We start from the raw sequence: 22,548 nt of genomic DNA on the forward strand, positions 1-22,548 counted from the left end.
AATCTCTTCAATGTGGCGTGAAATTTCGTCTTTGAGTTGCTGGATTGTGGTAGGCTTGTTGGCATAGACTTTACTCTTCAATTTGGGGCCATTTGAAGAGTAAAGTCTATGCCAACAAGCCTACCACCATCCAGCAACTCAAAGACGAAATTTCACGCCACATTGAAGAGATTCAGGAGCAGTTGTGTCGAGATGTGATAGCAAATTTCGATAAGCGGATTGACGTGTGCCGCCGGAGTCGTGGCGAACATTATCTTCCATACTTAATTGTAATGGCCTACCAAACATGTTCTATTAAAGAAATTTTCATTTTTGTACACCACCGATTTTTAATTCACGTTTAACATCATTCCTTCTTATTGAAACACCCTTTACTATGAAAGTTTTGCACAGTAAATGTTATAAGCCAAATATAATACAATCGCGCGACACTGTGGAACAGGTTGTTACAATCGTTTAATTGTAGGAAACGTTCGTTTACTTACTTTTAAATAAGATAATAGATCAGTATAATAAATTGACTGATTAGGCGCACTGTTTCCTATTTGATCTGTGTCGTGACAGAGCAGACACGTTAGTTAATGGAATTTATCCTTTCTATCTCTAATAGGCTGAAGTGGAGTCTGCATGCAAAGAAAACTTAAGACGTTTGCAGAATCTGCTGGAACCGCAAAATGGATACAGGAAATTGCGAAATGAAAAATATTTGAAAAAAATTCGCGGTGAGTACAAGCAGTTCATGATAATAAATTTCATGTCATTCCTCTTTATAACTACTTTGTGCCTGACCGGGCTTGTCTTCCAACTTATTTCTTGATGGTGTCCGGTGAAATCGATATCTTCCAGAAACACTATTTTCATACTGCATGTTAATACATATATACGTAGGGAAAACTCTTTGTATAAAGAGAATGTGTGCTCATATTTCATTGCTCGTATCTGCCGTTATCTCACGTTATCAGTGCAATCGCATTTATTTTGTTGGACAGGTGAATAGATAACAAAAAAATATATAAATGTCCGTTTCCATCGTACAACCATTTTATCGCATGCAAGCCCTTTTCTACCGTCAGTAAGCGCGCTAATGAAAGTTCTAATTTGTCTGTGTCAAAATTAGCTGTAATCTATCATTGCGAAACTGCCCTAGTTCGACCGGTTTAACATTTATACTCGTGACTCATCGAATAGCAAGAACTTAGGAGAGTTAACTCGATTTTAATCCGACTAATATTATTCATCTATTTTGTATATATGTATTTTATTATTTATGTTGAATAAAAGTCTTTATGTTAATCCGCTTATTAACATGTATTACAGTGCATCTAATACTTTCTCTTTATTTTAACCTTTTGCGACCTGCGCAAATTTTGGTACTGTCACTCGATAAATGCGGTGTTTTCAGCTCTTTACAAACCTCTGTAATTCACGGGTGAATGTAGAAACGGAAAAATACTGTCAAAAATAAGATAGAAAGCAAGGAATTATGCATGAAAGAATATAAAGTGGCGGTGAGACGCATAATAAAAACTACATGTACTAATATTAGTTTCTCTTCGTACGCGCATGCTTGTAACGTTACTCGTGAAACTAAAAGACGCAAAATGTACATTGTAATTAAAATAACGTAAAGCAATCGTGAGCGCTTTCGCAGCACCTAAATCGACTTTATACACGACACAATTTGCTTTCCAGCTAACGAAGTTCGAATAGGCGCATCCGAGCGTAGGAGAAAGCAGAAAATGAAAACGTCTCGTGCTCCTAACGACCACACGGTGCATTATTATAAATCGTTATTGTTTATCCGAGGCATCGGTGTCAGGCGTAACGCCTCGACTGAAAGCTTCCGGCTGTCTTACGAGCCATGTTAGTGTATTAAGCGTGCCGTATAACCGTCAGATCGGATTAACGACAAGTTTACTCCGCTCGTAAATCTAACGAGATTGTCGGATCGTCGATCGCGCGTGCACGTGGATACCGAGATGCCCGAGGTGCGCGTAGGTGGATACGCACGCTGCGTGTAACGTGAACGTACCTCGGGGTCCCGAGAGTCGCGCCTTATATGAAACTTAACGACGCACCGTTGCCCAGGGCCATTGGAACTGGTGGTGGCAGTGCCGCGCGCTATCCGCGATCGCATCTCGCTCGCTCGCTCGTGCAATTGTATCGCCGCTACGTCGGGGCGTCACGTGGGCACACAGTGCTCTCGCCCGCGAACGAGCGCCGCGCTTCGCAGTGTTTCGATGCGCCCGAACGTCACCGGACGCCCGTCCGTCGTGCTTCAGCCGACCGTCACCGCGATTTGTCGGGACAGCCGCCGTCCCGGACGTCCAACTTGTCTGTCTGTCGTTTACAATTTGTCATCCCGATGCTCGCGCGAAGGGAAAAGTACGAAACCCCGCACAGTTCGCGTATGTATTACCTTCGTCGTCATTGTTTCTCTATTACTGTCGTGGCGCAGTTACTGTAATTGGCTCTACGTCAGTCCCGAGAAACGTCGAACAATTACCATACCAATTGCTCGAGTTTCCTTTTCATTTCTTTTCACGTTGTGGAAGGATTTGCAATATCGTCGTCGTTAGCGGCATTGAACATCACACGTCGCCGAAATTACATACGACTCGACGCGATTAGTTGTATATTCAAAAATGACGTAAACGGTAGAGCCACGCGAATGCCGCCGACGCGATTACGCGATGAGAACATCGGTCGAATTAACTGCTTATTGTACAAGCAGATGTCCGGATAGACTGCTCGCAGGAAATTTGAATAATATAAAAACATCACTTCTCGAAATGTGAATTGTCTCAGAAAATTGAAGAGAGAGGCGCCGCGCTACGCCGAATATCGTCTCTCGATCGTCTGTCTCGAATTTACGAAACGTCGCATTTAAGCGTCCTTCAATTCCGGATCTTCGCATTGTTGCGTGCAGTAATAACATACGGCGTCCGTGTAGTAACGCCGTACCGTTACCCGCCGAATCCATCGATCATTCCCGCGATATCACCGTTCGAAACGACGCGACGCGACTGCGCAGTGTGCCGCATAACGCGACGCTCGTGATCGTCGCTCCACTTCCCCGGGACGGAATGAAAAAATCGCAATTATTTTCGCGAAAGTAAAGCAACAAGAGCTCTTGAAATATCCGCGGGTGCGAAACTTGAAAGTCACAAGTCTAATGTCGCGTCCCGAGCGAAACTGCCAACAGAAACCTGGCCACTCGCTCGACCCGCTTACGTATCCCCCTTTGTGTTTACCGTCAATTTGCAAGCACGTATGCACGTTTCCGCGAAAGACGCATCGTGCGTTACGTCGTGCGAAAACACCGGGACCAGCTGCATTCAATAGCGATTTACGCTCCGGCGACCGTACGCGGCGAGGCGAGGCGAGGCGAGTACGATCGCACGAAGCGTGAGTTTCCACGGTGCGCGTTTACATATGCATCGTACGATGCAGGGTACGAGAGCCTCGTATCGCGTTCATAATGCGTTTTTCATGCTCGTACGTATAGCCCGTCATATCCTGTAGGTCAATGCAAAACACGATACTTTCTACGCGTCGAATTTTTCCTGTCGCATTCCGTACACGCCCTCCTCCGACGATGCGGCCGGTGACTTTTACGACATTGCGACGCCGCGTTAATTCCATCTTCGTTTGCTTCTTTATCGTCCGCACTCGTATCGTTTCTATCATGCTGACCGTGCGGTTTCGGTCTGGAAAAAGTAGCCGTCGTAAAAGAAAGTGGCGGGAAAGAGGTCACGGAAGCCGTACGGTACGGACACAAGCATCTTGACCTTTTTGAACACTTTTTTTGCTCACGTTTTACATAACCGGCTGATGAGGGCCACGAATCGTTATAGATACCGTTATTACGGATAACAGTACCGCTCTTTAAAGCCCGGAAACGAGACGACATATAGAAATATAATTGCTGGTTTCCTTTCTTTCACGTGGCTCGCTCGAGAAAGAATGGAAGGAAACGGTTCAACGCACGCGTCGAGTATCGTAACATATGTTAAATTATTGCCACATATAATAACACAGAGAAGTCTGCCATGCTATTGTGCCAAGTTGACATTAGTAACATTGCATGTTATTTTGGCACATCAATTGCGTATAAAGTTGTATAATTATAACTTTAAGTCAATTTGAAGAAAAAACGACTTAAAGTTTTATTAATTTTCTATAAATAATTTTAGAATGCGGATATCCGACATATTTTCAATATTTCCATTCGCCTGTCTCACTAAATAGATGTAAGAAAACTGATTGGATAACGTAAAGCGTTATTGTTCATCTTAAAATGCTGTTTTATTAATGTTGCGCTATGTTGTCTAATTCGTTTAGGTCTGATTGAGAGATGGGAGACCTTGGCATCGAAAGTTGAGCAGCAGAGAGTCATCGCACTTCACCACGACCTGGATGCCATGAGAAAGAAATTGAAAGCCATGTGCGATCGATTTCTTAATTACGAAATCGTCTTGGAGCAGTCCAACGTGCTCGATGATCACATTAACGAGATCAATGTAAGTTTTCTTCAATATTACACATTTTTACTTCGCATATACACGTACAGTTTTTAAGAAGAATCTTCGATACATACGAGTTTACATTAACCTGAAGTTAAATCTTGGATAAGGTTCAGGAGTGAATTTTATTAACATTACGTGTGAAATGTATATTACTTTTCGTTAATTTTTTTTCTATTAAGCCCGCTTTACACGGTCTATAATTCGCGACAGAATTCTATTTTATAATTTCATACATATATTAAATTGACATATGTATGTTTGTAGATTAGGTTAGTGTAGGTTATAACATTTACATATGGATGAGGTCCGTTTTCCCTGCCGATTGGACACAAATATTCACAGCAATCAATGCTTAAGGTTTTTCATTAGACCAGATACAATTAATCAATCACGCATTTTCATGCACTACACATATTTGATGCATCTTTTCAAAATTGGAGCATTATAATTATAATTCTGATTGTTCAAATGTTTTCTGTATTACACGATACATACAAATTTTTAAATAGAATTCTGTCTCGAATTCTGTTGCGAATTATAGATCGTGTAAAGTGGGCTTTAGATGCGATTTAAAATTATAATATACTTTTTTATCGATAGTGAGTAAATTACACGTATGATAACTTACGCACGGCCGGTAAGCGTACCGATAGAGGTATATCCTCTTATGCTAAACAAGGAATCTTCTACAGCAACTCGATTGATACAGGAATTCATTCACTTTTGATCTCGCTGTTTAACGAAGCCCAATAAGTTGCAATCATATCAAATTTATTGATGTAATCATCTTATTCATCTCTTTATATAGTGAACCAATTAATATTAATTTAAAGCATTGTCTTCATAAAAGTACTTTTATGAAATGAATAATTCTGAACAGATATTTACTGATAACGAAGCATCATTTTCGTTACTAAAATTCTTCATGATCTTAATGAGGAAGTCATTAAGAAGTATCAATATCTGAGAATTTGGTCGGAAGTGCTTACGTCGGCGATCCTAAAAATTCGGAAGAAAGGAAAACGCGAATTTTTCGGACGTGCATCTCGAGACACGCAGTTCCTGACGAATTTCTGCAAGTTGTTCGGGAATCGAATCGCAATAGGAAAGCGCATTATTGGAAATGTCTCTGGTACGGCGGGTAAGACAGAAAAGTCAGAAACTGGGGAGGTAGAAAGCTCGCCAAGCAGTCGCGGTCGGGGTGGAGGAGGAGAGGGAGGAACAAAATGAAAGCGGTCGAAGGAGGTGGACCGAGGGATGAGGGAGGCGTTGGCGAAGACGGGGCGGTAGAGAAGGAGAGTAGGAGAGAGCAGTCAGGAACCAAGTAGAGAGGCAGAGGTAGTGGCGTAAAAGCGTAGTCGTGTCGCACGTACGCTCGTCTGACGGCGACGTGCTCGGCATCGCAACTCGCGCGGAGAGCGAACGCCGAGCGAACCTAGCTAACCCCGCTCGGTAGAGTTCCACCCCCCGAGAGTCATCCCCCTTCGATCCTCCCGGCACATTCAGCCCTACCGCGGAAGCCCTCCGTGAAAGCTGCCGCCGCCGCCGCCGCCACCGCCGCCGTCGCCGCACCCCCGCAACATCCTCCGCGCCCTCCCCAGCCTCATTGCGAAGACCAAACACATGCTCCCTATCTATCATCAAGATGTATTAGCGTCCAACATTTGCCGGGCGAACTCGTCGCTCTGCTGCATTATGCACGAGATGTGTAGCTCGCCGCCAATCCGCACCGGTCCGAACGCGGAGTCGCATTTTTGCTTCACCTTTTTTTTCTTTTTTTTCTCATTTACCTCCGCTTCTCTCATGCTCTCACCGTCGTCAAAGTCCCTGATAGCGAGGGAAGTTTGACGCGGCCAGACCGATAAGATCCGCGGGAGCTACGCGGCAATTTCCTAGACGGAGTGTAGTCGCGAAAAGGGTCGGTACGCACAAACGTAGCACGGCCGCGCGGGTGAAGACCGTCAACAAGCTGATTACGCATCGCGGATGATTGTCCGCCGCGCGACGCACGTGGAGAGTTGCCGATTGGGATGCAGGCCGCGGCCCCGAAAAGCGCAACGGCGCGAACAAACGCAGACTGACGCGCGCGAGACAGAATTGAACATTCCGTTATGTATTATGCATCGCTAAGCAGGGCACAATTGGGTCTACGCGTCCGTCCTGCGGGGCACGTACGCGTTGGCGTGGGCCGAACGTACGACGCGATTCGACGAGGCACGTCGCCTCGTTGATTATGTTATTGCGTAATATCGGACAAACGTATGTGCGGTTCGCTTTAGTCGCAAAATTAATTTTACCTGGTCATTTCGCGTGGCATCCAGTGTAACTAATTAATAAAATTAATCTCAGAATTGTTTTAAAAGAAATATGCGATAATGTGTGTGTGTGTGTACGCACAAGAAATTTCAGTGCCAAAATTTATCGCGAAGGCAGATTTGCAGTGGTTGGTAAAATGTAATTCTTAAAAATGAAATCTACCTACTCCTCCCCCTCCCCCCCCCGCAACACTCGGTCTTTACGTGCCATCGCGGAGGGTGCAACGCGGAGGGAGCGGTGGCACAATTAGAATATACCGGCAGTGTATCTCCGTTCCACTTAGTACCGCGGAATTACGAGACGTAAAAAGCTAATTCTCTACTTTTACGGGGTACGTGCCCGGTAGTATGGCGGGCGGCCTCATAGGCATGCAGGTCCCGAACGCGCAGCGACCGCTCTGTATACCGAATTCGAATCAATTGATTGGCTGTTGATTGGAAATTGAATTAGATCGGAATGTGCGTGTCTGCTGCGCGAGCCGCGAGGGCACGGCGAGGGCGAGCGAGGGTAGTCGGTGGCAGGGGGTTCGGCGGCGGCGGCTGCCGCTGGTTATGCGTCGTTGATACCCACCGATGGCGGTGGCGGCGAAGAGAAGCAGGGTGGTTACGAAAAGAGGGGTAGAAGCGGGGAACGGTCGCTTCTGCCTTCGCTATGTGCCCGGAATATCAATGACAACCACTTTTCGCCGGACACACCGGGGCAAATCCACGCCGCGCACTTTGCAATACCGACCGCGTCGGGGGCCGCGTTCTCCTTTTCATCGTGCGATTTGCCCCGCTTGACGGCACAAACAAAACCAGCTAACTGCCAGCAGCTTGTCGCGAGTGTGCCGTGCGGTTTTATGGAAAAAAAAAATCCTTCGATATGGGAAAGAAAGAGGCACCGCGGCCGACGATCGCGTGCGGAGCGTAGTTTTCGAGTCGAGCCGAGAGAAATAATGCGAACGAGCATTTATCAGCGGCAACATAGCTAAATATAAGGGTTGTAGGCACGATGCAGTAACCACGTCACGTTGTCACATCCCCGTCGTGCTACCGCGCGACGCTACCGACGAGGACCGCATAAATAAACCCGGGTTTACGACGGCGACACAGGGCGTAAGAGAACGAAAACGAGAGCCCGTACCTCCGTCTTCTCGTTCCATTTCTCTCGCTCATCGCGTGACGAGCGGGAGACCTCCGAGGGAAGCTCGTAAAACTCGCCCTTGCGGTCATCCGCGCGTCTTATATCCTCCGCCTCTCGCTTCTTCCGTTCTTTAAAAGTAATTTCCTTCTCTTCGCAATCACTACCGACGTTCGCGCTACGTCTTGGCCGATCGCGGCAACGCTCACTCTTGTATGTATTTTCAATGTGATCATTCGAACAGAGATAACGTCGATGATGAATCGTAGACGGACATTTCGGAACGTTCGAAAAAATTACTCCTCGTTATACTTACTCGTCGAAATATCCGTTCGATTTCGACGATTAGTTCGACGGATACGAAAGTAAAAGACACGAAAATGCTGCACCGATACACGGGGAAGGAAGTTATCCGACGTTTCGGTGGATACGCGATAAAACTCACTTAGATCCCACGTGTATCCCTTCTTGGCCGGATTCTTAGTCTGTGGCCACTTTATACATCACCTTCACCCTCGGGCGACCCCTGCGCGTTTGCCCCTGCACCGCGGGTAATTCGTTTGAGTTAGGCGAGCGAGCCAGCTACTAAAAATGTATATTTTATGTTTGCAGGCTGAACTGACTGTTCTGGAGAATCACAAGGCGGCGATGGTCGAGTTAAACTTGTCCGCGCATCAGCTGACCACCAGTCTCGGTGTCTCCGCAGCGTTAATTTGCACATCCCTCAAGGATGGCGTGGCCGATCTTTATAGAATATGGAACGACACGCGCCAAAAGTGAGTGGCTATAAACTTATTCTCGAGGAAAAACGGAACGAAGGGGCTGCAATACACTGTGCGCCAAATATTTGAACCGTAAACCAAAAACCTGTATCAGTCATTTAATTATTTTATCACGGAGAGACCGATATGGTTACCACATGTCCAGTTAGGGTTGGCGCAACCCCAATAAATAGTAATATTTGGGACAGCTATATCTGTGGTTGTCATACCCATAAGTAGTGGAGACAACCACATATGCCTTGTGCAGTAAACTTAGTGTATGTCGCAACACAAAACAATGTAGATGCCCCCGCTATTTGTACGGCAACATTTTAGTTATTTTTGCCTTAGCCGGGCTTTCCCCGTACGAATACAAATTACAACACGTCCTCCGCGAATGCAAGCTTATTAATGGTCTGCAAGGGATTTTGGGAAAATCACGCTACAGTAACGAGTTAGAAAACGGTTTGATAGTTTTCTTGATTAATTTGGAGATGTCTTTACTGGCGGGGTTCAGCGGTACGTCCCGTATAGAATAGTTGGCACTGGATCACATCGACTGGCCGTTTGCCGGCCGACGTGTGACGTTAGGCAAATATTTTGAGAGGTAATGAAGCCACCAAAGCAAACAGCGGAAACCGAGAGCGGCATAGGTACCGCCAGTAAGGGCTCTCCTCGTTGGGATTTTGACCCGTGTCGTGGGATTACTAGCTTTAACGGAGATCGCGTTTAATCACGGACCTCTTCCGAGTGACAGCTCTAACAGAAAAGCGACCGATCGAGATTCGGAAGGGACAGCGCGATGCAATCTTGCACCATCCTGTCATGACTTTTACCGAAAATGTCAAATGCAAATGGACGTCCCTTATTTGTTAATTTGTAGAATGAAATAAAGTTGATTTTACTTGACAAATTAGTCTCTGTAAATTAATTTGATATCAAAGTTAAATAACTGGCAACAAGTTCGCCATTGCTTTATAAATTTTTACGATTATTTAGTTAAAATTTGTTATTTTAGCAGGTATTATTACATAGTAAACTATAAGTTTTGTCATAAAGTCTGTCTTCGGGTGAGCAACGACGAATAGTTAGCGCGATCATTACAACCCTCTTTTAATTTCCATATGAGCACTCGATTCCCCCTTTGATAGGGGTTTAGACCATTCAAAACGGGGTTTACCACTGACCCATTGGGGTTTACAGAGGTCAATCCTATCCCTTCGTTCGGCACGAAGAGGCACTTCTATTCTTGAGAGATGATTTCCACAAAAAAATTATTGAACGAATTATTCGCGCAATTAATTGACGAACAAAATGCCCATCAATGTTGTAGAAAGCTTATAAATATATCAACTCTTCTGGTGGATACGCCAATGCGAAAAAGGGACCCGGATCAACCTTCCTCGATTCATTCCTATGTTCGCTAGGGACGTTCACAGATTGACCTGGAATAAAGTGTTTTTATTTGCCGATAGTGCCGGAGGGAGGGCCTACTAATAATTCGACGTCTTAATGTTTGCACAACGGCTTTACCCTCTTTCCGTTTTTTATTGTATTGACTCGCGTGATTTTTCTGCCCAAATTTGCTTCGCGTTCTTTATATTCACCCTTTCGAGAAGTAATGAATAATTCATGCGAAATAAACGACAATGAAGAAGGAAAGATATTTCCGCGTTAATATATTTCGGTGCAAAGTGTTGTATAGTTATTTACTATTAACTCGTTGCTATACTGTCGTCTATCGCTAAAGTGACGAGAAGTTTCGTTTCCAAAATTATGATCATTGCGTAACTATTTAAAAGAACACCAACTTCCATGTAAGATACAATAAAATATACATATTACTAAAATACGCGGTTCACATTATAAATGCACATGTCTGTGTTTTTCTTTTCAGGGGTACTCAGCAGCTGTCCGTCCTGCAAGCCATGAAGCAGTTTAGTACGCGCTTGGCCGAACTGCAGTCCGCCTTGCAAAGGGACAAAGATACACTGGCGTCTCTAGATATGGCCCTACAAGCGGGCGTTACTCCCGAGGTCGCCTCATCCGTTCGTCATGTCGCGCGGCTTTTGTCCGGACCAGACATCAATTGTCAGGTACCGTTTCTTTCAGACGAATCCGCCATTCTTTCCGATCGAATAATAAAATTTGCGCAAAGTGACCTGTGTAGGGAAATAATTCGAAATTACGGCAACTTGATTTACACGGTAGACGCGACATTTCTTAATCTCACTACTATAGTTAGCGAACTACGAATATCTTATCTGAATTCTATGTCAGATATCCCCATCGCATCCTTGATTTTCAATCGGTTAGATGGCTGTTAGCAATTATTCAACGCCGGTGGATGGGGTAACGATTCCCAGAGGCATCGCTTGTGTGCATAAAACCGTTCCCCCACATAGATTGGCAGAGTCGCGGAACTCGGGGATGTAACTTACCTAAAGAAAACGAGATTATAATGCGGATGTGTATCCCGTATTTCCGATATACGTCACGCTAAATCGGCTTGCAAATCGCATTTCTCAGACTGCGTGGTACAGATTTGACCAGAGATATCATATCGGCTTCTTCTTCTTTCGATTACCATAACGAGCAACGAAATCAGATCTCGAATATATCACTTTTCTCTAATATTTTAGAAACAATGAAAGTAACAAACTTTTAAAAAGTTTATGTTACCTCGCTTGGCGACAGTTCAATATACTTATGCAGAGAGCTAGTGTTAGAACTTTTGGGAGAAGTAAAAATAATTGAAAGTTACGTAAACGAGGGTTGTATATACGTGCGCCACATATGGCGCACGTCAGGAGATAAATCTTCGACTAGTCTGAACACGCGAAGGTTACGCGTAGGAGAGGGAGGGGGGAGGGAGGGGGGGGCTACAGGTCGGAGGGTACGTTTGACAGATGATACTTGTCGATATCGCGTCTCCGTTAAACGCCATCACATCCCCCTATTTCCACCATATCCGCCTCTAATTTGCATATAAAGTAAATCTCTTGGCAAGCCCGTCCTACGCCCAGGTTCTTTGCTTTATGGACGTAAGGAAAGTAGTTGAAAGTGCAACGAGTGGCAGGTCCGCGGCCGCGATTTTCGATTTATCCGCTCGTTTAGCCTGTCGGGAAGACATACTGCGCGGGTCTACGGAGATTCGTGCACCTAACGGAAGCCAGCGCGCTGGGCTAATCCAAGAATTCACCCCTCGCGCATCCTTCATTTATAATTAATATTACAGGAATCAGAGTGACATCGGACGAGACGGCGATTAAAGTAAATCGTTGATGCGAGCTGACGTGTATTGTCATGGTTTATGTCGAAAATATTTTTGAGAGCCTGTACCCGACCGCTCTCGACGCCGCGTATCGGGCGTAGGTGCTCTGTAACAATTTCCAATTGTCCCTGTGCTCATTTCGCCTGTCAAGAAGACGTACGACTCACGACACAATACTCTCACTCCAATAATAGGAGCCTTTCCTTTCGTCTCGTTTCTTCTTCTTTCCATGTGTATCGCGTCTATATTTTAACGTATTCAAACTCCCGTCAAGGCGGTATAATCCGAAAAGTTCTTAGTCTTGCCGATCTACAGCACTCGAGGGAATAATTTCATGCACTTGACATTACGATTCTCCTTTTCTCCTTTTCGCTTTCTCTCCCTCACTCCTTCATCTTCCCCCTCGCGACAGTCCTCTCGCCCCCTCTCCCCCCTCCCATCCTTCCGTCTCCAGGCACCAGTATTTCGGAGAGCCGAACAAGAGGAAAGGCTACAATAAAGCACTCGACATTACAGTCTTTTCTCCTCCTTGTAACATTGCAATTTTTTATTTCCTCGTGCTGTTACCTGCCAGACAGTAGCGATGCTAAATTGGTAAAATTACGAAGGTGCTTCATAATTCTATAAAAGTTAATATATATTTTTTCCTATGCACACGCGCGCAAAATGGATATACGCGGACCGCAAGATTTTTCACGTTGTAACAAATCGTCGAGACGAACCGGCGAGTCCGAACTGACGGACGTCCGTTGTTCGCAAAAAGAATCCATAAGTTTTGATAGGCAGTAAATAAAATATTAACCGATGTATGTGCGAGGCCGCCGTTGGGTAGCCGGCTAAAGGAGATAAGTTTTGGCGCCGGGATACAGCGAGTCCGAGTTGTGCTATCGAGGGTGTTGGCCATCTCAGAGCCAGCGGCTCCCCAGGGAACTCCGATCGTTAATCGCCCGAACGATTCCCTTTCGCGTCACGTACGGGAATGGCCCGTGGAATCAGCGTAAAAATACAAATTTAATATCAACCGCGGGTAGAGTCAAGGCTTGTAACCACGAAAATTCCGTTTTGTTACGATAAACCAGTTTATCAATCACGCTCCCGAGCTCTCGAGCTGTGACGTATAATAAACGCCGTTTTAAGAAACGCGAATAAAATCATCCTCGCAAATTATTGAATGCAGATTCACGAGAAACCTCTCTCTCTCTCTCTCTCTGCTCGGTTTTTGTCTCCCTCTGAGAGTCGGGTCGGATTTTGCGTTACGCAGATAAACGAGTAGACTCTTTTTATCTCGCTTTTCTTGCAGGTACGTCCGATACGAGATATCTTACGTCTTGTTGCGCTATACATAATATACATATATATATATATATGCTTCACGAATGTAACCGGAAATAAGAAGTTCCTCGCAGTTTTCTCTCGCGCGATTGGTCTTTCGGACCAACGTGGATTCCGTCCCGACTCACTTCGTACCTACTATCCGTTATACGAGGAACAGAAAGAGAGAGAGAACATACCGACTTATATATAGGCTAGGTTGAAGGTTGCTACTTGGTATGCGGATCGCGCTTTTCATTACCGGAGGCTCGTTCCCTCCGTCTCCACCGTTGCAAACAGCCTAAACCTACCCTTTCTTCCGCGCAGCCACCCTTCCTCTCTCGGCTGTCTACTACTCGGCCACTACCACTGGCATTTTCGCCAGTATTCGCGCCATGCTGTCGCGCATCCGTAGTGCAAGCGTATCTGATCTGAGACGCGTACATGTATGTCTCTTCTCGTGGCAGTATATTGATTTACTCTCCACGCATTTTGGTACACGTGGCCCGTGCCCCGAAAAATATCGAAAAAGAACTCCGTCCGCTCGCAGCGAGCAGTTTTATCTCGGAAAGCCCCGTGCGAATCTTATGAAACGTTCGTTGACGTATCGCGCGACGATCAATTTAGCATCGAGCATCCCTGCCTTATTCTCGCTTTTCCACCTTACACCCTCGTCTTTTCCCCGTCCCCATACTTCATATAATCGTCTTATACGCTTCTCGATGCCCTCCGGTGACGCGCAAGAGTGGATTATACAATATTCGATATCGTGTCCTCCCGGGTATACCCCGCCACTTATCAGAATCTCGCAATCCGACGCACGTCGATCGATTCATTGTATAGTTCGGCCTAGGAGATTTCTTTCTTTAATCAGCTGCCGTGATCAAACTTAACTCAAACGTCGCAATATGTCGAGACGGCGTTTAAACCGCAGTTAATTTCTCGTAAACGTACAGGGCTCGTAATCCTAACGCGGCACGCTCGTTGTAACATTGATGAAAACAACTCTCGCTAAGTATCGCGATCCCGTGATCTCTGTGCTTCAGAACGATGCGGTGTTGAACGATGCGACGACGGAGGAGGTGCACTGCGGAAAGTTCGCCGGTAACTCCGCGAGCAACCACACGCAGGAGGGTGGCTCGCTCTCCGACAGCGGCATCTCCGACAGCGGGAGCGACCAGGAGTTGAACGAGCGCGAGCGCAGATTGGCCGCGCTTCGGCGACTCACGCGTAGCTTGGAGACCCAGCTGGCACCGGACAGCGAGGCTCTGACCGACCTCCGCAAGAGAATCGAGCACGCCGAGACCGAGCTGCGCGACCTGCAGAGGCAGTGCAAAGAGCTCATCTTGCGCACTCATGCCGAGGACGTGCGTGCTGCTAGCCGAGCAGCCAATCAAGTTCATTATCCCCCAGAGTAAGTGCCTATACAACCTTTGCTCATTCTTATCTTGCTCCAAATTTCTACGCGTCAGAACACTTTTATCTCGAGCCTATTCGACAATTGATTCGGTTCTGAAGTCGAACAATCGCATTTCGCGCGACGATATCGTTCGAACGAGGTGACAATCGAGCCGCATAAATAAACGAACGCTCGCCGAATTTACGGAAGCATTTGAGAATGAGGCCTCGTCCAGAATTTAAGAACTGCCTCCCACGCTCACATTCCATTTGCATAACGTCGAAATGGGAAGCAAAGAATGAAGGCGACTATTTAGATGTGGGGACGCGCGAGGTCGTTGGTCCATAGCGCTGGGCATTAGGCGGCTCATTTGAATACAAGAACTTTGCCGAGAACGAGCACGGTGAACTGCACCTTCCTCTTGCGGTATAGTGCACGGTTTAAAAAAAATAATTCAAATTACAAAATGAAATCTTCCATAACCGCGCGATTTTGTTCGTAATTTTTTTGCTTTTTTCGGGTTATCATCGAAACGTCCTGCCGGAGGAGCGCATTGTATCCAAGGGGGGTAACCACTTGATGTAATCGTGGGACAGTGTCTCCGAAATTATTATGAAATTCTTACGAAATCCCCGTGCAATCGGTTTGTCTTAATTTTCAAGTTTCTTCACTTAGACAATGAACCTTAAATTTGAACGTTTTCTCAGCTTGTTTTCATTTTCCAAAAAAAATTTACTTCTTTTAGCGCATATCCAAATATATATCATAGTTCACACCTATAAGCGCGCATTCTATTCATAATAAGACTGAAGTAGTTGCTGTTGGAACAACAGCGAGTTGAAAGGTTGATACACCTTTGCGCGCAAATTTGGAACAATAAACAGTAAATACAAAATTACTTTTCGTTAAGACCGCGGTTAGACTAGTGGGAAAAGTGAGACGCAAGGAAACGTGACCGAATACTACAGTCTTAACTGAAATTATCTCTACAAGCAAATACTTGTTAGTAAAATAAGAAAAATATATTTTGAGGAAATCCAATATAGATTTTAACAACGTTACATATTTTTAAACGTGCATGTAAGAAAATGATTTGCAATTAGATGAGATTATTTGTAATCAGATGAAATCGTGTAATCGGTGGGACAACATTTTAGCTAGCGGTTACCCCCTTGATTGTATAATTGCTAAACGTTAAGCATGCGACGACTTTCTTATTAATTAATCTTCACTCGAGTGATTTAAAAATAAGTGAAATAATGTGTCACGCACTGAAAAAAATTTCTGGTTGAATATGGACGAATCAGATAATTCCTTTAGGATTTACCAATTCCTGTAATCCTACAGAAATTCTGGTAAATCCTAAAGGAATTCTGGTAAATCCTAAAGGAATTATCTGATTCGTCCATATTCAACCAGAAATTTTTTTCAGTGCGCCGATAACCTGATAAAGCGACGGTTATTTTTTTCATCTCTTCTCATATGCCGAGTGCAAGCTCACGACATTGTTCACCAGCGCAATTACAGATTCCAATTATACACCGCGGTGTATCTCATTTAACTTTGTTTTAAGGATCTTTTTATAGGCGCGTTCAATCACCGCTCAGCGGCGGCGGGTAATAGGTTTAGTTTTCGCGGGCGTGAAACATCTGCCGCACTTGGAGTCATAAAAGGAGATATAAAAAACCAGTGCCATTTTCTTCGATTGACGGTTTCGCCACGTTTCTCACGCTCTTCTTTTTCGGCCTTTCTTTACCGCGTCTGTAAACAGCCTAGGGTTTAAGGACAACGGTATGTTTTAAGCCTTCCCCTACCGTTCGCGGATTAAGGCGGGAGCTGAGAGTGCTTGCAGAAAAATTAAATATCCATGCACTTACGTAATCCTAATGGAGAAATACGACAGCGCCAGCCGTAATTGCAATCCCAATCTTGCAAGTTACGTGCACGCGCATCTCCAAATTGATTTCCCGGCGAACTTTGCTATTACCGGTTTGCTACTGTTATCCCGCGGGACGGCATAAATTAATTTTCCCAGTCGCGAACTCCTACAAGCTTCTCCTACAAACGGTCAGATGTTTGCCCGACTCGCGAGCTAACGCATTATTCAACAAAATAAAATCGACGATGTAGATAAAATAATAACGCGCCGTTAACGCGCACGGTGTCCGGCAGTATTGAACAGCGCTCGTTTCGGCCATCGAAAGAGAGAGATATATATATCGAAATTTTTTCTTCTCGTATTTTTTAGCAAGCGCAAGAAAGCCGTCTGCGGGGCAGATACGTCGAAAAGCGACGCAGAATTGATGCCAACAATGAAAAGCAACGCCAAGGGCGACAACCACGACGACAAGCCGAGTTCCCAGAGAATATGGCGAATCGCCAGGGTGGCAATAGCCTTCTGTTTAGTAGTCTTTCTCGTCAGGCGTTATTTCCAGCAGCCGCCGTGTTGCGAGGCTGTGAATCATTTCACGCCGTTCGAGTTAGTGCGCTACTCTAAGAAGCCACCGCCGCTGTGAGTGAGTAAATACGGCAGGTATACGAAAGATATCGACGCCAAGGATCGACTGATTTTCGGCGAAAACGGATAAGATATGCGTATCCGTTCCGACACGCACCGGGAATCGTGATTTTCAAACGATTCAGCCCGCGGCGTAAGGCTGTCCACGAATTTTTTTAGAAAGCGCGCGCGCTTATTAGAAACCGCGGTTTTATTGTTAATATTAAATTGCCCGTTGAATTCGACAATGCGTTCGGGAAGATGATTCGCCGGTACTCGAGTGACTGATTTTTTTTTTCACTGCCTGCGTATATCCTGATTTTGATTCCCTCATGATACGCGAAATGCTATCGATAGTCTGTAACTTCTGGCCACAAGTTATCACGACGTAAAAGCTACCCACATCCGGCATAACTACGTAATAGGGAAATGAACAGTTTTATATACATATAGAAATTGAATATTTTAGATTCTAAATACGTATCGATGCGGGTCTGCTATATGTATATTTTTGTAGAGAGTTTGTGTAGAAGGAGTGATAGATTCGCGGTTGAGTAATTAGTTAAATTTGTACGGAGACAGTCTGGCAACGAATCTCGAACGTCGCAATTAAAACCACCCTCATCTTCTACTTTAGTATTCGTGCAAAAACGAAATACAACGAGACGCAAGATAGCATTATCGATACAGTTGTTTTCTCATCGTTCTAAATTGCGCGCGTCAGCAGCCTATGTTATTGTTGAAGTGTATAAATATTTATTTATAGATATATATATATATACATACAGAGATCATATATTATATATTTTACTCATTATACATAGTATTTTTCTTGGAGGATAATGTTTAGTTTTCCTTCCGAAGGACCGGAAACATAAAATGGACTTGACAATTTTTGACGGACGAGAGTCCATTTATAATGAATTTTACTGAGGAATGGTACTTGGATTCCATACTGCTAAGCTTCCTATTTGTTCCAAGTATTTTCCCGCAATGCTGCTTCTAATATCGTCACCTTTGTTCCCGTAACAACGAATATTTATTTCGATATCTTTTTCCCCCCACATCTCCGCAAATGTATGAAACATACGCACACAAGCTACATCGGATATTCACGCTTTAAAGACATTAAGCACAGTGAATTTTCAGAAAACGGCTTGTGCGAACAAATTTTTCTACACGTGCATGGCGATTGGTGCACTGGCCTTATACATAAAAATTATCGACTTTAATCACGACGATGAAATTTATCGACTGTTCATGCACTGTGAATATTAATAACTACGACTTTGCACATTATAATAATTTAGATGCGTGTGCATGTATATGTATATATACACTTTAGTATCTATTGCATGCATTCCTGAAATATTCTGCACCTCCAATTTTCATCTTGTGTCATATTAAGAACATTTGATATCAATAACAATGTGCATGCTATTAACGATACTTATCTAGTGTCATATGTCGGAAGATGTATTCATACATATGTATTTTCTGTTAATACGGTTGAAAATTTTAGATTGTGATATATATTTTGGCAGTTCTTTCATTTTTCTCGCGTATGATCCTTTAAAGAAAGGAATACAGAGGGAAATATATACACGCGTCGTTTGAGACTACTAACGACTTCTTAACACAATTAGTCAGAATTTCTGATTGTAAAAATGTATTTATCGATTTCCTTCGAGATGTGTCTTTGATATTTGAAGACATTCGTGTATTTAAAGAATGAAACGAAGGCTAATATAAATAGACTTAAAGAGAAATGGTAAGCGAAGTTTGTGCTAGGAGAGAGAGAGTGTGTGAGGCGAAAATTATTTTTCCAAAAAGAAAGATAATTTTTAAGAAATTTTTGAAAGATACGAGCTTTTGATAGAGTGATACGTGCATGCTGTAATTTGTCGAAATCTATTTTGTAAAGTCTTTTTGAGAAAATGTATGATGTAAAGTGAGTGGTAGTCTGGCCACATTCAGAATTCACACGTGCGCGATGCGAAGTAACGAGAAATGCCTTATGGTTGATCATTGAAAGCTTACAACTTGCATGATGCTTACTGTGTAAGCGCTCCAGCGCAACGACTCCGATCCATGCTTGTGCAGATCTTAAGCTTCTCGTAAGAGAGGCGAAATCGTCGGTAAGTCCATTCGGCATTTTGCTGACTACGTAGAGATAGCGAACACTATGTGTAGATAGGATAACTATAGCTGTGTAAAGTAACGGTGGTTTGATATCGTTTTGATATACAACTTTGTAAAGAAATATCACAGTAAAATATCACGTCCGAGAAATAGCAATATTAACGAAACGTAACTTTTCGTTTGCAAGACTGCTAGCTATATTAAATTACCGTCATTTTACACTACTGGTTTTGTGAATTTCTATTTTACATTGCGAAAAATCTAGTACGCCGACCTGCATGAATGGTAGTACGGTCGCAGACAGCTCATTTTTTTTGTGTTTATGTAAGTACCATGTGCTACGAGTAGCGAATGTTTATTTAGACAAAGTTTTACGATTGAAAAATCAAAGTATTTACAGTGATGCTTAGACTCGATAAGGAGATGAGCATACACTAAATAGAGATATAGTTCTATTCAGTATCGATATCATGTCGATGAGAACTCGGCGTGAGCCGAGTGTATTTTTCAAATTCGATGCACTAACTGCATCGAAGGAAACAATGATAAAAGGAAGCCTTATGTACTTTATTGTAAAGTATACCGTGCTTTCTTAAAAGTATTAAAGAGAAAGAGAAAGAAAACAGTTGACAAAATATTTAAGGACGGTACTTTCGCGATTGTAAATCGCGTTAGTAAATCGCAAACGACAGCGACTATCTCGAATAACGAACGTTGGAACGATCGTGAACAACGAAAGTTGAGAAGATCGTGAATGCGAGGGGAGTTAATGCGTCAAATTGAATGTTCGTGATTTTTTTACGATCGACGCATGTAAAAAAAAATTGCAAGGAAAGTAGGTTTAACGAATGTGGAGATACAATTTCAGTCTCTCCATGTGCTTGACTGTCGTCTCGTTATAACGGACGTTGATGTTTATCAGAAATTTAAGACAGTTTTTCATTATGTCGTGATGAAGCTGTGTTAAGCAAAACTCTTATTCTGTTATCGATCATAAAAGTGTAATTAGATACTGCTACATCAGATAGCGATCGGAGAAATGAGTCCCACAGTCTAACGTGGACGGGAACGAATCTTTCGCTATTTTTCCTCTACGGATTTTGATTGATTTAATTGAAATTTTGATTGAAAGTAGCGGTGAGAAAGTGACTGATTTTTTTTTAATCAGCGTAAAATCATTTGATTATCTTTCATTTAGACGTAGTTTACGTACAAAATTTTTTGCTCGTTATTATTTTAACACCAACTGGAGAACGAGTGTCGAGTGAGAGTTTATTGGATAATTATCCAATAATAAAGTACACACGTACTTACGATACACCATGTAAGAGAGTGGCAATTATTTAATTGCCTATTATTAGACGGACAAACGTCAATGGCATCGAATACTTTTCGATAAAATATATTAATGTGACAATCGCTATATATCACAATGGAATTGTTTGATGAAATGAAGATCTCTGACTTAACGTGAACGATAATGAAACTCAATAATCAAGCGTGACCTTGCGCTTACTTTAAGCGATCATGGCGATCTAACATAGAGACTTACGCATAATACATTCATACGATTGTAGTGTTATAAAGTAACGGAATACTACGCTGAACTTTTTGTAACGTGTTACTTAAAATGCTATTGAAATTTTTTTTTCTCTCGTATCATTGAGATCTGAAGGAATAAAATAATATCGTCAGGAGATATTCCTTGAGATCGGAAAGCATAAGAAAATATCACGAGTCGAAAGGCAACGCCCTTCATTGCAACGATAACTATTTTAAGTAACGCACTTCGAGTATACCTTACTCTCGTATCGCGAAAGCGCGACACGATTTTTAATCTGCCTTATACAACATATAATAACGTGTATAAAGTACCTGAAAAATCAAAACGCTACTTATAATAGCTATTCTAACATTATCTCATGCACGCGGTTAAAGGAATGCTTGATAATATTGTAACGATCGTGTCACGCTTATCTCGTTTTATTGAATATATTCATCTATATCGAATATATTATTAAATATTATATATGCATGTATTTTTTTTCGTTATTATCAAAGAGAGTCGTATGACGATGCTCTATAAAAAAAAAAAGAATTACAAAAACATTCAGTTCGATGAGCGAACAAAGTATTACAATATTCGGTATCTTCGAAGACCATCGTTTGGCTCCTTGCAGTGCTAATGCATTTTTTAAACCATTTATTTCAAGCAAGTCAAATTTAGATTGACGATTAAAATGACAAAGAAAAAGACGGCGAAGTTGATCGTTACATATTAGGAATTGTATCTGTAAGAAACGATGGTTTTGAAAGCCGCTAAAGTTATGTTAGCGATAATATTCTTAGCGGTATAGCTGTGTGTAGCAACGCTTCTACTTGAGACACGAGTGAGACGCTATTCAGTAGAAGATATCAGCTAACTGAGAGAACAGGGTACATAAAAATTAAAAGCATTTAAGTATTCATTTGTATTACACGTCCATATCGTGTTTGACGCTCAAATGGAAGCGGTGAACGCAATTAATTATATGCTAGTAATTATGTTGTAATCACGTTTCGTGAGCTATCTCAACGTTTATTAATTACTTCTTTCGAGGATCGATATTTCTGCAATTTCAATTGGAACTTCATTGCCAGCGAAAACAAGACTGTCGCAGTTTTGCAGCAAACTGCATTACTTTTAACGTCTCAATTGAAATTTTTTTCAGATATTGCTCACGTAAAGGTGAAGCGCGTAAATAACGTTACTTTACAATTACCAGAGATTCAAAGCATTTTCACCTCGATATAGACGTTACTACGTTTATACATCACGATACAATCGCCAAATTGGTTTGCTCAACTCACCGTGTGATTATCTTGCGTGAAGCACAGACTTTCAGATTTTCATTGCACTTTACTGTATCAAACGAACCGCTGCGTACGGTTGTAAAGTAACGTCCGAACGTTATTGATGATACTTTTTTCACGACCTGTAGTATTATACTACACCGAAGTATTATACTTATGTTTTAGAGACTTGAAATAAATTCTGGATTTTTGTTCAGAGGAACATTTCTTTTTTCTTAATACCCCACGCCTCGAATCCAATCTGAAAATTCCCGAAAATCACTCCCATTATATGCGACGAGAAAAAGCGCATATTTTATAACATTCGAACGTAATGCGTGTCGCCAATGACAACGTTCGCGTTC

The 22,548-nt window shown here is 43.0% G+C and overlaps 1 protein-coding gene across 2 annotated transcripts in view; it reads left to right on the forward strand.

The window, feature by feature from the left end:
- The window catches only part of LOC105566759, a 47,064-nt gene extending 24,658 nt beyond the window's left edge, over positions 1-22,406 (forward strand). For both annotated transcript variants that reach the window (XM_012021019.1, XM_012021018.1), the window contains exons 16-21: positions 611-722; positions 4,345-4,523; positions 8,580-8,743; positions 10,626-10,824; positions 14,360-14,727; positions 16,961-22,406. In XM_012021019.1, coding sequence (XP_011876409.1) covers positions 611-722; positions 4,345-4,523; positions 8,580-8,743; positions 10,626-10,824; positions 14,360-14,727; positions 16,961-17,228 — 1,290 coding nt within the window. In that variant the 3' untranslated portion in view covers positions 17,229-22,406. The remainder of the gene's footprint in view (positions 1-610; positions 723-4,344; positions 4,524-8,579; positions 8,744-10,625; positions 10,825-14,359; positions 14,728-16,960) is intronic.
- The last annotated feature ends 142 nt before the right edge of the window (positions 22,407-22,548 follow it).

Source organism: Vollenhovia emeryi, unplaced genomic scaffold (genome assembly GCF_000949405.1).
Source record: "Vollenhovia emeryi isolate VEMERY1.0 unplaced genomic scaffold, V.emery_V1.0 DF939142.1, whole genome shotgun sequence".
Classification (NCBI taxonomy): domain Eukaryota; kingdom Metazoa; phylum Arthropoda; class Insecta; order Hymenoptera; family Formicidae; genus Vollenhovia; species Vollenhovia emeryi.